General features: G+C 50.9%; 2 protein-coding genes across 8 annotated transcripts in view; one reads left to right on the top strand and one right to left on the bottom strand.

Annotated features, from left to right (window-relative positions):
- The window catches only part of MGAT5 (alpha-1,6-mannosylglycoprotein 6-beta-N-acetylglucosaminyltransferase), a 334,676-nt gene extending 326,477 nt beyond the window's left edge, over window positions 1-8,199 (top strand). For all 7 annotated transcript variants that reach the window (XM_047869764.1, XM_047869769.1, XM_047869763.1 and 4 more), the window contains 2 exons: window positions 1,855-2,012; window positions 7,620-8,199. In XM_047869764.1, the coding sequence (XP_047725720.1) occupies window positions 1,855-2,012; window positions 7,620-7,818 (357 nt within the window). In that variant the 3' untranslated portion in view covers window positions 7,819-8,199. The remainder of the gene's footprint in view (window positions 1-1,854; window positions 2,013-7,619) is intronic.
- TMEM163 (transmembrane protein 163) overlaps window positions 1-15,166 on the bottom strand; it is a 272,496-nt gene that overhangs the window by 8,349 nt on the left and 248,981 nt on the right. The gene's annotated exons all lie outside the window — the stretch shown is intronic.

The following is a 15,166-nucleotide window of genomic DNA, read 5'->3' as shown; positions in this document are numbered from 1 at the left end:
GCTCACTAAAAGTCGTACAAGCCCAAACTTAAAAAAAAATGCAAGCAGTACAAAAGGGCCCTCCTGGGTGTAGCTCCGGCCCACTCCCTGGGGCTGCACCCACTTCATAAGGGACAGGACAGTGGCAGGCCCTGCCTGCAATGCTCCAAGTGACCAGCCCAGGGGCCAGGGCGGGTATGAAACATTTCCTCTGCTGGTGCAAGTTCTGGGAGCCCAGGGTCCTGAGATTACAAATCCGCTCATGTACACAGAGCAAGGAAAGGAAACATGAGGACACAAAATATTCCAGGAGGACGTACACTGAAAAGTAAATTTCCTTACCACTCCAGACCATGTTACTTAGTTCCCTTCTCAGCACCATCCACACCAGACAGATTCTTGTAAGGAGCTGATGCGTGTTTGGAAGAACCTTTCCAGCTCCTCCCCCACTGCTTGACACAAATGGAGACACCCTGTATACCAGCCTTCACCCTGCTTCTTTCAGCCCTCAGTATGTCCTGAAGAGGTCTGCATGTCAGGACATAGGAATCTGTTGCATTTTGGAGTATAGTTTGTGTTTAAATAGTTAGCTGTAGTCTTTTGCTTCTACTCTGGCAGTGCCGCTGTGATACCCTGTGTGGGTTTCTTTGAACCCCATGTGTCCCCGTATGTCTGTAGGGTGCATTCCTATCAGTGGAATTCAGAGCCCAGGGTCCTGAACCCCTCTGAGTACTCCCGAGAGCTAGTCTGCCCCAAGAACAAGTTAAGCACACGTGGCTGCTCAGGTGTCCTGCCCAGACGCCACCTTCTGCAGCCTGGACAGCCCAGGGACTCCACAGTTTCCCAAGGTTTCCAACCACACTGTGCAAGCCAAGCAAGCTCTGGGAGCCAGACGTGCATGAGTTCCCACCACTGGTACCTGTTCAGGGTTGTCTCGGCACAGCCCAAGTGCAAGCCTGGGGTTCCAGGTCACAGAGAGCTTCCTGCTCCTCATCAGCCCTTTCTCCAGCTCCTCCTGGTCTGCTCGTCACCCAGGGCGCCCGATCATGCCACACAGTGGCCCTCCCACCCACGTCACATCCCTCTACCCACACTGTGACTTCCTGGGACACGCTAGATTCCTGCACTCCCTCTAGATCCCAGAATGACTGGCCCTGCCTTATTCTGCATACCCGCTGTAGCTTCTATGCTGCAGGTGCCTCTCTGTGGGGGGAGGGGGGGCCGGAGGGGAGGGAGTTGGGGGGGCAGGTCCCTTCACATCCTATCCTACGTCTTCTATTTCTCTAGCTGTGACATTAGTGCCCCGTTATCATTATTGTCACCTAACGAGCCCTGAGCTCCACCAAGGCCGTGGCCCCACAGTAGGCTCTCTCAGCCACACCTGCACACTCCCTTGCTTCATGAAGTCTGAACTAGCACTCATACGAGGTAACTGCCAAATTAGGTAGACACGGTCAAAGCCTTGGCAATCAGAGCCAGAACAGAACAGCTGGTGAAGGTGGGCCCAGAGGTAGACCTTCAGGGGCAGTGACTTCTCATGGTGGATGGATGGGAACGATGAGGATTAACAGCAGCTACTGGCAGGCATGATGCTGTGCACATGCCTTGTGCTCCCATTCATCCTCAAGCCCTGCGTGGGAGATACTGTTGTCCCCTTTTGTGGCTGAGGCAGCTGGTGGGTAGAGAGAGGTAAAGACCTGGCCCAAGGATGTGTTCCAGCTGAGCCCGGTTGCAACCCAAGTGTGTGTGGCTCCCACCTCCTGGCCTTCGCTGCTCTCTCGGCGGGATGCTTCACCTTGTGTGGGCAGCTTGGCGTGACAGGCATCCCCACCTGAGTCCTTGGTCCCTGGACTGATGGTTTCATTGTCATTTTAGGATTTCTGCCATGGGCAGGTGATGTGGCCGCCCCTCAGTGCCCTGCAGGTGAAGCTCGCCGAGCCCGGACAGTCCTGCAAACAGGTGTGCCAGGAGAACCAGCTCATCTGCGAACCTTCCTTCTTCCAGCATCTCAACAAGGACAAAGACATGCTGAAGTAAGTGCAGGGGTGGGGAGGGCCAGCCCAGACTCCAGCTCACTTCCGGGCTGCCATTGTGCCGAGAGGGACAGGGTTTGGGGAGCAGGTGGCAGCATGGTCCCCCTCCCCGCCCTGCCCCACAGAACGTTAGGCCAACAGTTCTGGTGTTAGATGAAATCACCTGGCATGCTGATATATTTGGAATCCATATGGGGGTGTTGTATTTGCATAAATAACACGGTGTTTGGAATTGGATATTGTGGGATGTGTTCATTTGGCTCATGTTACACCCAAGATCTGTGGGAATGGAGATGGGCGCAGAACCACAAACATGGAGGGTCCTGCCCCTGGGCTCCCCTGGCAGAAGCCAGGTCTGCAGAGCTTGATCCGTGCAGGTGGCAGGTCATGGTCCATGCTGAAGCGTGGAGCCCGAGAGGAATGAAAAATCAGCGTAAGGAGCTGGCTTAGAACTGCCCACGGCACATCCCTTGCCACCTTCCCCTGCTGTGGCTCCCATCCCCTTTTGCACTTGATTGCAACACTCTTGGAATTCTGTACATTACAGGGGCCTGAGCAGGCCTGACTTCCCAGCCCCTTGGCAGGGAGGCGGGTGCAGCACAGGCCAGAGCTGTGCCCAGAAGAGGCCTTCTGTATCGCTTGAGTTTTTTCTCCTCTTGCCTGCATTACTTTTAGTGATCCCATTCATTTCCCTTTGCTTGGCATTTTGATTTTGGCATTTGCAGATCCCAAATTTCTACATGAGGATTCTTCTGGCCTCTGAGTCATGACCTCTGTCCGTGCTAAATCTGTGCTCCCAATTTCTATTACACCCACCCTGGGCCACATATTACTTAATTACCTAGCCACTCCCCCTCCCCCCTTAGTTGCCCTGATTAAGCACTTTTCCTTAAGAGACTTGCTATGTCCCAACCCTAGGTACTGAGGAGAGCCGTGGTACCATCCAGTGGTACTGTCCAGTCTCGAGCAGGATGTTTCAGGAATAGTGCACTCGCTGCCCATGGCTTGCCTGTCTCCCATTCTGGCTTCCTGCCCTATTACAGCGGTTGGCCACTGTGGTTGTCTGTGCACAGAGGTCTGAGCTGGCCTGGTCCTATGTGTATGTCTTCTTATTCTCAAATGTGGTATAAAACCCTTCTTAGAGAGTTTGGCCTGTAGCATCTCACCTGCAAGAAAGCTCTCAAGCAAGGATGTGGAGCATGCTATTTTTTTTTTTTTTACCATTCTTTTTATGTGAAGGCTGAGTTCAGAGGCTACCTTGATTCCACTATCAAAACAAATGCCAGAAGAGAGGCAGTGTAGCACCCTATTCCACGACCACTGAAACTTTGTGACGGGGGGGTGGTGGTCTGATATTTAAGGAAAGACTCATGGTACTAGAAGCTTCCATTTCCAAAGTACATATCCTGAATTCTCGGGTTCCAGGAGGGGCTTCCTATTGGCTCCTTTTGCAGATAACTTCTGTAGCAGGGTTGCTTTTTGAGAACCCTGAGTATCTCTCTCTGGTTATATTGGAAGTGTGGTTTCACTGGGGATAGACTAGGGAGTGTGCATACAGAGCTGTCCGTGTACATTCCTTGTCTCCACCTCTGGAAGAGGAAACATAAGGAGCTGCATCCTGGGAATGGAACCCAAGTGAGACTCCTCTACTGCATGGTCCTTGATTCCCGGCCAGGCAGGAATCCGGGCTCCCACCTATGTATGATGATCACGACCTGGTTCAGATAGGACAGAGCCCCACACAGCAGGCCTGTCTCTGGGACAAAGGTCTAGATCCAGTGGAGGGACAGGAAGGAGAGCCAATGGGTTAATTTCCTCTGCTCCACCCATTTTCTTACCTGTAAAATGGGGGTATCCTGTGTGAGGGTGAGATAATGTGTAGCTGGTGCCCAAGACAGAGCAGAACAGCCCCTTCATCCAAAGAGCCTTGGGCAGTGGAGCAGGCTTGAGGCTGCCATGCTGAGACCAGAAAACCAGTCGCCTCCCCAGCCTTCCTCTGCACCTCCCCATACCATGCAGAGCCCATTAGAGTGGAAGGCCTTGTGGGGCTGTCCCATGGCCAGGCCCTGTGCCATGTGATTGCTTAACAACCCTCTCCCAAACCCCATCATAGCTACGTGGGTTTTCTCCCAAGGAGGCTGCAGTGAATGCTAATTTTGCAATAAAGCTGCCTGAAATTCTCTGAATGTAAGAGCCCTATTGAATACCTTGTTCCTGCACTTGTAAATACCGATAACGTTGTAGAACCCCAGCTATCTGGTGGTCTATTGAGTACCTCCTCACTATGACACAATCCTGGCTCATCCATATTCATGGCCGATTAGCAATGAGTGGCTCCAACAAGCCCATGCTACTTTTTCTTCTCCAACTTGGGGCCTGGTCTGAGTGTAATCTCCTTTTAGTCTTTGGGTGTCCGTGACCTTGAAGGTCCATCTATCCTCATATCACATAGATCAAGGCCTTTGGAATGTCCTGTGCTCTTGTCCTAAATCAGGGGGAATCAGAGAGCTGATGCTGGAGCTCCTGTTCATTCAGAGCCTGTCGTAAGTGCTAGAGAGGCGACCACAAAGTCTTGTGCACAGAACATGCATGATTCAGGTGTGGCCTGACCTGACACAGACAGACCAGGGGCGGGGGTCCAGAGGCAGAGGCCCCAGCTAGAACCAAAGTCCATGCTGGTGTGGCCCTGTAGGGAGGACCTCAGTTCCATAAACAGGAGCATGTGTTCATGTGACACCTCATTTGTAAGTTTGCTACCTATTTTGGTGCCTGAGTCCGAGTGTTCACAAGTGAGTTTGGGGGACTTGGTGGATTCAGGGTTGGAATAGGCAGGGGGAGGGGGGTGACAGAGGGGAGGAACTCAGGAGCGGGGAAGAGACCAGCAGATGGGACCCTGTTTGCATCCCTTCACCCTGTGTGTGTCTGTATGTCAGGAGGAATGGGTTGTTTCTATCCCCAAAGTTGGGGCTTTGCCTTTTTATTCTTGGTCAAGAGCTATAAAATGTAAAGCAAGAGCTGATGGGCCTCAGAATCCCACTGCCATCCTGTAAGAGGCCATTTGGGGAGAGGTCATCACCACAGGGTCCTACAGAGAGGAAACAGTGTGCTAAGGGTCTCTGAGTGAGAGAGAGAGAGAGCGCGAGAGAGAGGGAGTGTGTGTGTGTGAGAGAGACAGAGACAGAGACAGAGACAGAGACAGAGACAGAGACAGACAGACATCACAGGAACAGGGAAACTGAAACAACACACATGCTCTGAAAAGGCAGGGGATCCACCGGTGAGGAGTGAGGACTGCTGGGGTGTGGAGGCTGGTTTCCAGATGCACTCTAGCAACTAATTCAGCAAGGATGGTGGAGTGCTCTTCCTGCCTGCCCAGTGCTGTGGGACAGGGGCCTACATGCTAATAGAAGGGAAAGCTCCCTGGGGGCCAGGCGGTTGGATGGCATCCACAAGTGTGTGGGGCCCCATATTAGCCGAACCCTCAGGGAGCTGCCTCGTGGCAGGTCACATGGAGTTCTGGGGAATACCAGCTGCTTGAGCATTGTGTGATGGTATTTGGATCCCATCCCCAGGCAGGCCGCTTCTGCTGCAGCCTCAGCTGAGATGTGTTCACAGACAGGCACACATGTGTGCTCACATCCCAGGAGCATGTGCCTAGGGTCTGAGTTAGGTGACCGGGGGCAGGAGCCAGGAGGCTTTCTTCATGGCTTCTCCCAATTATACCCCTCCCGTGGGGTCTCAGACTGGTTGTAGAGATTTCCAACTCGGGTCAGCATCTACTAGGCAGATGGCTGGAGCTAAGACTTAGCAGCTGCTAGAATTCACCTAAATAAAGAAATAACCTAAGCATAAATCTGTATTCTAAAGCTACATTCCATCTGGACATTTCTAATGCACAGTTGAGTTTTGGAGAACCCTTTCTGTGCATAGGCCAGTGGAGGGGTCCTGTGAGAAGGACCTGATAGCCCCAAATCTCTGACTCCCTTTTTCTCAAGGAAATCCATAAATCCCCACTTCCTGTCTGTGCCATCACTGTCTGGGCACCCACACCCCCCAGCTGGCACACCAAGACCAGAGGTGTTAGGGCATTTAGAGAAGTCACAGAGCTCCCTGGTGACTACAGGAACAACATGACAGTGGGTGAAGCCCTCCTGAGCCCCAGGGACCAGGCAGGCAGGCCCAGAGAACTCTTCAGAAGCCCCAGCAGACGTGCTGGGAATTGCCCAGTTCACATTGGCAAGGGCAGGCGCGGGCCGGACAGTTTATCGGCTGGAGGAAGACGAGAGGGGGCAGGAATAACAGTGAGTACAATGCTTTTCCCCTGACATTTGGAAGCTTCCCAGAGGCAGCAGGAAGCCTAGAGTGCCCCATCTGGGTCCCCATCTTGTCAGCAAGAATCAAGATTTATGTGAACAAAGCAGAACAGAGATGGTTGGCCTGTGTGTAAATTCACACCCTCTGGCAAGGGAGGCAGGTGACAGAGCCGGTGTCTGCCAGGCCAGGGTGATCATGGTGACAGTGGCGGTGGTTGTAGTAATGATAACGGCTGCTGTTTATTAAATACTTAACCCAGAGCTACCCTCTGCCCAGTGCTCTGGAAGCACTAATTTAATTTCTGCATCTCCCCTGTGAGTTAAGGATTATTTGTCCCCCCTCTACACAGAGAGGCTTGGTCATTTCTCCATGGTCTCACAGCTCATAAGGGATAAATTCAGGACTCATACTCAGATCTGTCTGGCCCCCCTATACTTTCTTCTCTGAACTAGTCCCTACCTGGCATATAGGACACGGTGCTGGGCACCTGCTGAGGCCTCCTTGTTCAAGGGGAGACCGTGTGGGTGGGACCGGTGTACCTCAGGCCAGAAGAAAAAGGATGCAGCTCTTCTTTGAGGTAACAGGCCAACACGGTTGGTTATCCCCAACCCGAGGAAGCAAAGCCACAAGGGTTTGCAGTCAGGGCTTGGATTCGGACTCATGCTCCACATGTCCAGAAGCCTCAGGCGCTCATGTCTCAGGAAGTGAGCGGGAGGGAGGCTGCTATTGCCACACACCAAGGTGACTGTGGAGGTCCAGTGAATTGATGCCCTGGGACAGCACCCTCCCCTGGGAGACCATCTGATTGCCCTCCAGTGGGAGACTAAGGCCATGTCCCATGAATTTTTTTAAACCATCAATAAAACATTAAACATCATTTTTGGAAAAAATTAAATAATGTCCATCTTTGCCCCAGTCTCACTCCTCTGAAGTAACATTGTTAAGGCTTTAGGGTGTAGCCCTCTTACCTTTTTAAGCACAAGCTGATCCCAGTCTCCATCTCATTCTGTTACTTAACCTTCCTCAGGTTACACTACAGACAGTGCTTCTGTAAGTAGCCTTGAATACACATTCACACACACACACACACACACACACACACACACACACACACACCTTTGTCCAGCCTGGATTCCTAGTGGTGGGGGAATTGCTAGGTCAGAGGGTGGCTACCCTGTCCTTTCTACAGCAGATGAACCAAGCGTGCTCCCCACACCTGAAGTGGGATGGAGGTGCCAATGACTAGGACAGTGCCCGCATCTCCAACCCTCATGCCTTTCTCTTCCTCTCCAGATATGAGGTGATCTGCCAAAGCTCAGAGCTGGCCAAGGACATCTTGGTGCCCTCCTTCGACCCCAAGAACAAGCACTGTGTGTTTCAAGGTGACCTCCTGCTGTTCAGCTGTGCGGGCGCCCACCCCAGGCACCAGAGGGTCTGCCCCTGCCGGGACTTCATCAAGGGCCAGGTGGCTCTCTGTAAAGACTGTCTATAGCGGCCACTGACTCGGCCCCACACGCACTCTGCTGGGGAAACGGTGGCCCCAACACCATCGGGGCAGGGCCAGGGGGCAGACGTCATTCAGGGACTCTCGCCAGAGCCTGAACTTGATGGTGGAAGGTTTCAATTTGGTATTGCTCCTTCTGCGGTCAGAGCACCATGGCAGAGTTTTCCCCAGAGTGAAACAGGAGCAGATGTCAAGTGGGGAGCCTGGCTTCTCGCTGGCACAACTTCATTTTTTATTTCTTGAGGAGACTGTGTCTATGAGGCTGCTCCAAGGTAGAAGGAGAGTCTCAAGATGCATTTAAAACAGAACCAGAGGAGGAATGGAGCTTGTCGGAAAGAACTTGATACGGGAACATTCCTAAACCCATTAACTTATTTATTTGGGTGGGTGGGAGGGGGAACAGGGGAGGGCAAAGAGGGATTGATCACATGTCTTGTTTCTTTGATTTCCCACTGTTTACTGTCCACCTTCACTGTATTATTATTCCCATCTGCTTCCGGAAGGAAGCAGGAGGGAGACAGGGTGCACTGTGGGGCTGGTGGCTCGCTTGAGGGCAGCTGCGGGGATCTGGCTCCTCAAAGTGGATGGTGGCAGAACAAAAGAAAATCTTGTGTGTGCTTGACAGATGGCAGCTAGAAGACGTGCACCTCCTGGGTGCGGGGACGTGCCTGTGTTGTTCTGAGAGCCCAGCCAGGGACCAAAGATGGGGCTGCTTTGCAGTGAGAGCTCCTTTCCTTGACCCTCCCACTTGCCCATCTCACACACACACACACACACACACACACACACACACCCTTGGCCCTAATTTCTGATGAGGATCTCTTTGGGAAAGAAAGAACAGGACTGAGGAATTGACATTTGCTACTTTGTGGTAAATCTACCCTCCCTTAAATGCCACTGGAAGGAGGAAAGTACAAAAGGGGGACTAAAGGTCATGCTTATTTACCCCTAAAGAGGCTTATCTGAGCTGGGGTGTGGATACCCGTGAAGCTGGCCCCTGAGAACCAGTTCCACCACCAGAGCTGTGCTCCAGACACATGCACTTGTGTCTAGTCCTTCTCATGTCTCATGTCACCGACGTCCCAGAAATGAGGCTCTCAGTGGACCTGATGTTGGCCAGGGGAATAGGGCAGGCCAGGACGAATGTGGTGGGCAGTGCTGGCCGCTCACCCTTGGGTGTGGGTGTGTGTGTCTTGCATGGGGTTGGAGTCTAATGCTGGCTCTTCCTCAAGGCGTGACTATTCTGAGGGGCATATTCTGAGTTGGCAGGTTGGCCCCGTCAGTCATTGGATGCCCCTTCCAAACCCTGGAGTCCCCAGTCTCTGCCTTGGTGTGAGTTCCCCGCCCCCACCCAGCACTGTTTCAGTGCTCCGGCTAGAAGTGTGTGTGTTTCCTGTGAAGCCCCTGGCATCTCCATGCTGATAACAATGAGTCCTTTTCTCCCTCTTACAGAACATCCCAGTTATGAGCTGTGGTGTCATCCATCTAGCCCTCACTGGTGGTTTTGAGTGCCTTGGTCACCTAGCACCGTGCTCCCCACCTCCCACAGCAGTCCTGTGCTTCCTAGCCCACTCCCTGCCATCTGAGACAGCCAGCCCAGCCTCGGTCAGACAGAACTGTTCGGCAGGGCCGATGGCTGGGTGGGCCTTCAGGAAGTGAGCTAAATCACGAGGATCACACGGCAGGTGGAGCCTTTAGGTAGCGGAAGTTAGATTGTGCCTGCTTCTCGATTCTTCCCTAGTGCAGAAGTAATATCAAATGCACAGCCAGCCTTTCTTTTCTTAGTCTATCAGTGGGTCTGAATTGTACCTCTGATCCCAGAGAGTGAAGGGGGTGAGGCGGAGCAGCCAGGGTCTTCCCCACCTCTCAGGTGGCCCGAGCACGTGTGACAGACTTCTGATAGGGAGACCTCTGCCCTGAGCATCGGTGCAGGGGCCCCTCAGGAACTAGCAGAAAACAGCCTCTACCTGGGCCCAGCAGCAAGGGTATAAGTCCAAAGGGAGTCTTGGTTATAGGGTGTGAGTGTGTGTGTGTGTCTGTGTGTCTGTGTGTCTGTGAGTGTGCGTGCATACATGTGTGTGTGTTCCTGAAGTTTTGCAAGGGCAATGCCTGCTGTGAGAGAAGCAACGGCCTTCTGTGTTGTTAGGAGCAGCTCTTCCCTAGGAATGGGTCTCTTGGTTTCACCCCAGGTTGTAGGAATTTCTTGAGTTCCCAGGGCTGCAATTCCTGGGCCAGTGCCGCCCTCTCCTGGGCTTTTGTGGGAGCTTCCAAAAGTGAAGATATCATGCAGGCATTGGACCAGCAGGGGGAGCCTATGGGCTGAGACCGATTTCTCTAGCTCAGCCAGATTAACCCATTTTGCAGAGCTGTTTAAATAAGCACAGGGACTCAGAAAACAAGGAAGTTGGAAGGCAACATTCCCAGAAAGATGCTGTGCCTGCATGGTATTCCAAAGGCTGCAGGGATTTATGGATTTATGGCTGTCCTGTTTGCTGAGCTCAGGGCCTCTCTGCCTCCCCATTCCTCTCCTCTGTATCAGGACTCAGGTCAAGCAGTCCAGCAGAGCACTTTATTTCCTGCGCTTGAAGATCCCAGCTGCCCACCCTCCAGCCCAGTAGTGGCCGGAAGTAAGAAGAGTTCTGCAGGTGGGGAGCTGCTGCTTCCCGGGCAAACCCACACCCCAGCTGTCCAGGGCTTTATGAACAGAGGCGGCAACACCCAAATGTACAGCAGCTCCCAGGCCACCAGAAGCGTGGCCCAAGTCTGGTCTGTGACCCACAGGAGGAAATTGGAGAGGGCATCTCCATCTGCACTGTGTGAAAGGGGCACGGTCCCTGGCTGCCCTGGGAGAGAAGGGTGCTTCTCAGAGTAGGAGCTGGGAGCCTTTGGTGGTTCTGCTACTGCCAAACTGAACGGAACCCTAAACCCATTTTTAATTGATGATTTCCACAGGGACAGAAATCCCGAGTCAGGATCAGTGTCTTCCTGTGTCCTAGGCACATCTTGCCTGGTCTGTAAGTTTTTGTATTTTTTTTTCTAAGTGAAATTTGGCTTTCTGCTCCCCCCCCCCCCCCCCGCAATGTTATCCTAAATTCTTAAAAAAAAAAAAAAAATGAGGGAAATTTATCTAATTTATTAAAAGAGAGAAAGCTTTCCTTTGAAACATAAACACTTTGAGAAGTAAAACTCCTGAAAGGGGAAACACACTTACTTTAATGCCAGTAAACACCTCATGTATCTCATGTATATAGTTTGATTTGCACATGTACAAATGGAGATACTTTTTGCATTTTTGCCTGGATTGGGATTTTGTCACTGCTTTAGTTGGCTTTTTGTGTGTGTGTTTGCTCTGTGTTTCGAAATATTAGGAATCTGTTTCTTTGATATTTATTGTTTTCACTTTTGATGTGCCTTTTCACTTTTCTTTGGGATTGGTTTTTAGAATCTGGGTACCATTTAAGGAAGATCACAGACTCCTCCAGCTTAGAAGACACATCCTTGTATCACTGCAGATGCGCAGGCTGGGCTCCAGAAATGCCCTCCAAGCCCCCTGGGCCACAGCATAAATGCCCACACACCCGTACGAGGCCACAGGAACCCTCAGGAGAAGGACTGGCTTCCTCCAGACCAGTCTGTGCCTCCCTGGCCGCTCCGGGTCTTTGGCTCCGAGGACAGCTGGTTGCCAGTGTGCTAGTGGGCCCGTGCTGCCTGCCAGCCATGCCCTGGGTGAGGTCTGAGTTCATGAGCAGCACTAGCCCCAAAACACTTTTTCTGATCATCATAAAGGGAAAAGAATAGGCACCCTTTTTGTTTCCTTAGGGAACACAGGGTTTAGTAAAGGTGATGAAACCGTATGCTATGTACAGGTGTGTTTGTGCTTTTTAGACCAGACTGAGGGAGGCCACCCCATTTCTCCAAGATGGTTTACCTAGATTGTGTATATAATTGGGACAGTACTAGCCTCTTCCATGACCCCCAAATCCTTGATTTAAAAAAAAAAAGTCTATTTTGTTAACGACAGGCTCTGTTGTGTTACTGTTCCAAGCCTGGATTGCTTTATTTATTTGAAAGTATTTTATTTTCCATATTGGCTTCGTTCTAATCCCATCCATCCCGTAGGGCTGCAGCGTGCCCCCCAAGGGCAAGAGATGGATGGACATAAGTAGATCCAGACTTCTTTAGGAAGGTGGGAATTTCCTAAAGCTGAGGGTGAGTTCCTTTCATTCTTGTTGGCTTCAACAAAAACCGGAAACTCAAGTTTTTATAGCAAAAGGCCAAATTAGCTGTACAGTCTCAGAGGCAGAAAAAAATTACCCTAGCTTTTGTAGCACCTAGGGTTTTTGTGAAGATTCAGTGTTTAGCAGTGTCTGGCACGTAGTAAGCCCTCGTAAATGTTAAGTATTGTTATTATTAGCATTTCATAAAATTTGAGAAATAAGGAACTAATACCTACAGGAAAATACTATTCCCAGTTGATGGAATATGGTAGGAATTACTGGTATAGGTTATCCAAGCCCCTTGCGTGCCCGTCCTGCTGGTTGAAATGTTACTGAATGCACTGACTGATTTGCAAATATGCCTGACTTCAGCCCCAGATGAAACTAGGCTGTAGGAATGTGTAAACTGGAGATGAGAAGGGTGACCCACATGCTGGACTTCACCCCTCTGGTGTCTTCTGGACCATTCCAGGGTTCTTCTCTGCAGAACTTTTTGAGCTAGAAATTAAAAATAAGTTCTCTAACAGGCTCTACCCCTTAAATCAAGCTTAACTACATTCCTCTGAAATGAAATAATAAAGACTTTCTGTGTTGTTATTTACGGAGAAAGGAATGACCAATTGAACACTTTCTCATCCCCCAGGAAGTCCCTTTGCTGTTCCCTACCAGCCAGGGTGGCTCCTCCACAGTCCAACCCACAGGGATCAGACCCTGGGCTGGTTAGCTGCCATGTGTTTGTTCTGGCCCCAGTCCCCGAGAAGACTCACCTCCCCTCCAGGCCAGCTCAGCCTGGGGACCCCCAAGACTGACCAAAAATGGAGCCATGGGGCGTGAAGGGGTGGTGGGGGAGGGGGGGTTAGAATCACTCCTGAGGGCTGCTGCGTTTCAATGGTGTTTTCCCAATACACCTCTGTCAGTTTGCTTTTTGTTTTATTGGGTTTTTAGTCTCTTTCTTCCTTGATTTATTAGAATTTTGTCTTTCTTGACACTATTCTGGATAGATTGCAATTGGGAATATGGAGGAATTTGCTGGAATGTAGGGTTTTTCTAGGTTCCTTTGGATGCTTTACTGAATCAGCAGTCCTGTACATCTTTGGGTATAAGATTGGAATTTACCTTCTTAAAAGCATCGTTCCCTTTACCCCAGATTCTTTGGCGCCTTAGGACCATTCCCACCCTCCCTGTTGAGGCACAGCAAAGGGCAGCTGTGTGCTCCTGTGGTGGGGGGCCCATGTCTGGGGGGGGTGGGGTGGCAGGGGTGGTAGCGGGCACTCGGGCAGTGCCACGGGCCTTGAAAGCTTTGCTGGCACCGGAGGATGGGAACTTAGAGTCCACCACCTCCTCCAATGCCAAGGTGGGACAGATCTGGGAAGCATTTTGCTGTCATGCCCAAGTATTAACAGGACAAGAGCAGGATAATCGATGCCAAAGGAGATGGTGATACCCCTTCTACTGTAGTTGCTGTCATAACCTTGACGTCCTTAAGCTAACGGCCATTTGCGTCTGTGTCCCCAAACAGCTCCTGGTACCATTTTCTACTGTTCACTTCTGGGGTGACGTAGTGCAGGATTCTACAAATAAGGTGTTGCTGTCCAAGTGTACTGTACCGGCATAGAGAACACTGCTTTGTTTTCCACTGTTGTAGAGAAAACTAGGGAGAACTTTATTTTTCAATAAACTTTTGTTGTGTGACAGGTGGCAGTGGTTTTTGGCGGTCGGTGGGGAGGGGGTGCAGGGTCACCGATGGAACAAATCCAGCTGTGTCCTCCAGTGCCAGCATCCACTGAGGACATCCCACCATCTACAAACACCCTGTGGAAAATGCTAATGAGAAGGTATGTTTAAGGGGTGGGGAGGGAAGGGTTTTACTATGGAGTGTTCTATCACATCCCCCAATACTGATGTCAGAGCACGCCCCCTGCTTTACATTCACCTACAAGGGAACGGAATTGGCAAGAGGATTCATGGGCTTTGTTTTCTTTTTGAGATGCCCTGGAAACAACAAAGGTCACGGCCAGCCTTTCTGCAGCCGGCGGTATTCCTGGCTACTGCCCGGAACGCAGATACCATGCAGTTCTCATCATGCATCTATGGGACTCAGGTCCCCAAAAGTGCCAGCAAAAACTTGAATGCTTAAGTTTGGGGGGATACTACATCATAGCTTCCCCTCCCTGAGCCTCCACAATGTAGATGAGCTACAGCGAGAAAACGTGCAAAAAAGAAACCTATCTAATCTTGCATTTCCCAGACCCACTCATACAGTCGACCCTTTTTCCCATGTGACATTTTAACATCCCATAGAACCTCCTCAAAATGCTGTTGGAGGAAGGAAGCTACGCGGGAAGCGTCAGATTGACTCAAGGTCAGTGACCCCTCAGAACGAACCACCTCCCCTCAGCCGGCCTGAGACAGCCCCATGGGAGATGGGGCATGGCAGGCAGGGGTGAGGGCTGGGGAGCAGAACCCGGCAGTCCCAGGCACGCCCACATGCATGTGCAACCACCCTACCTCACAAGGTCTGCAGAGCCCATTAGGACTGTCTTTCGGGGTCTCCCCACTCACCACCCCCAGGCACAAGTGACTCATTCCACATCATCCTTCATACCGGAGTACCTACCCAACATGGTGACGCTCCAAGATAACCTCCCCGTACCATACAAAACAGGTAAAGGTCTTTATTGGTCAGACACTGTTGCTTGGACAAGCTGCAGTGCCAGAGGTACAGAATGTTGTGTGTCGGGGGAACATTTTTACAGAATCTATACCTAACGTTACATCAACGGAGAACATCTTGTTCCTTACAGAGGGGCAAGCCATCTCTAACAGACTGTAATGTACCATTACCACTTAACACAGCATATAGATATATGCATAAATGGATAGATTATATAATTATTTATTACAAATAAACTAGTTTCACATCTCTCAAAAATGGATCCTGTTTTTACATGTATGTTCAGGTTCTGAATGTACAAGAAAGGGTCATGTGCTTAGTTCAACCATGCAAAGCTCATACGTGTATCACTAAGTACTTTTAAAAATAGAATGGTCTCCTTTTGAACTCTGTTTAGATTGGGGATTAGTTAAAACAGTATGAAACTAATGAAATACCTTGATAG

Source organism: Prionailurus viverrinus, chromosome C1 (genome assembly GCF_022837055.1).
Source record: "Prionailurus viverrinus isolate Anna chromosome C1, UM_Priviv_1.0, whole genome shotgun sequence".
NCBI classification, from domain to species: domain Eukaryota; kingdom Metazoa; phylum Chordata; class Mammalia; order Carnivora; family Felidae; genus Prionailurus; species Prionailurus viverrinus.
This window is presented reverse-complemented; position numbering and strand designations above follow the sequence as displayed.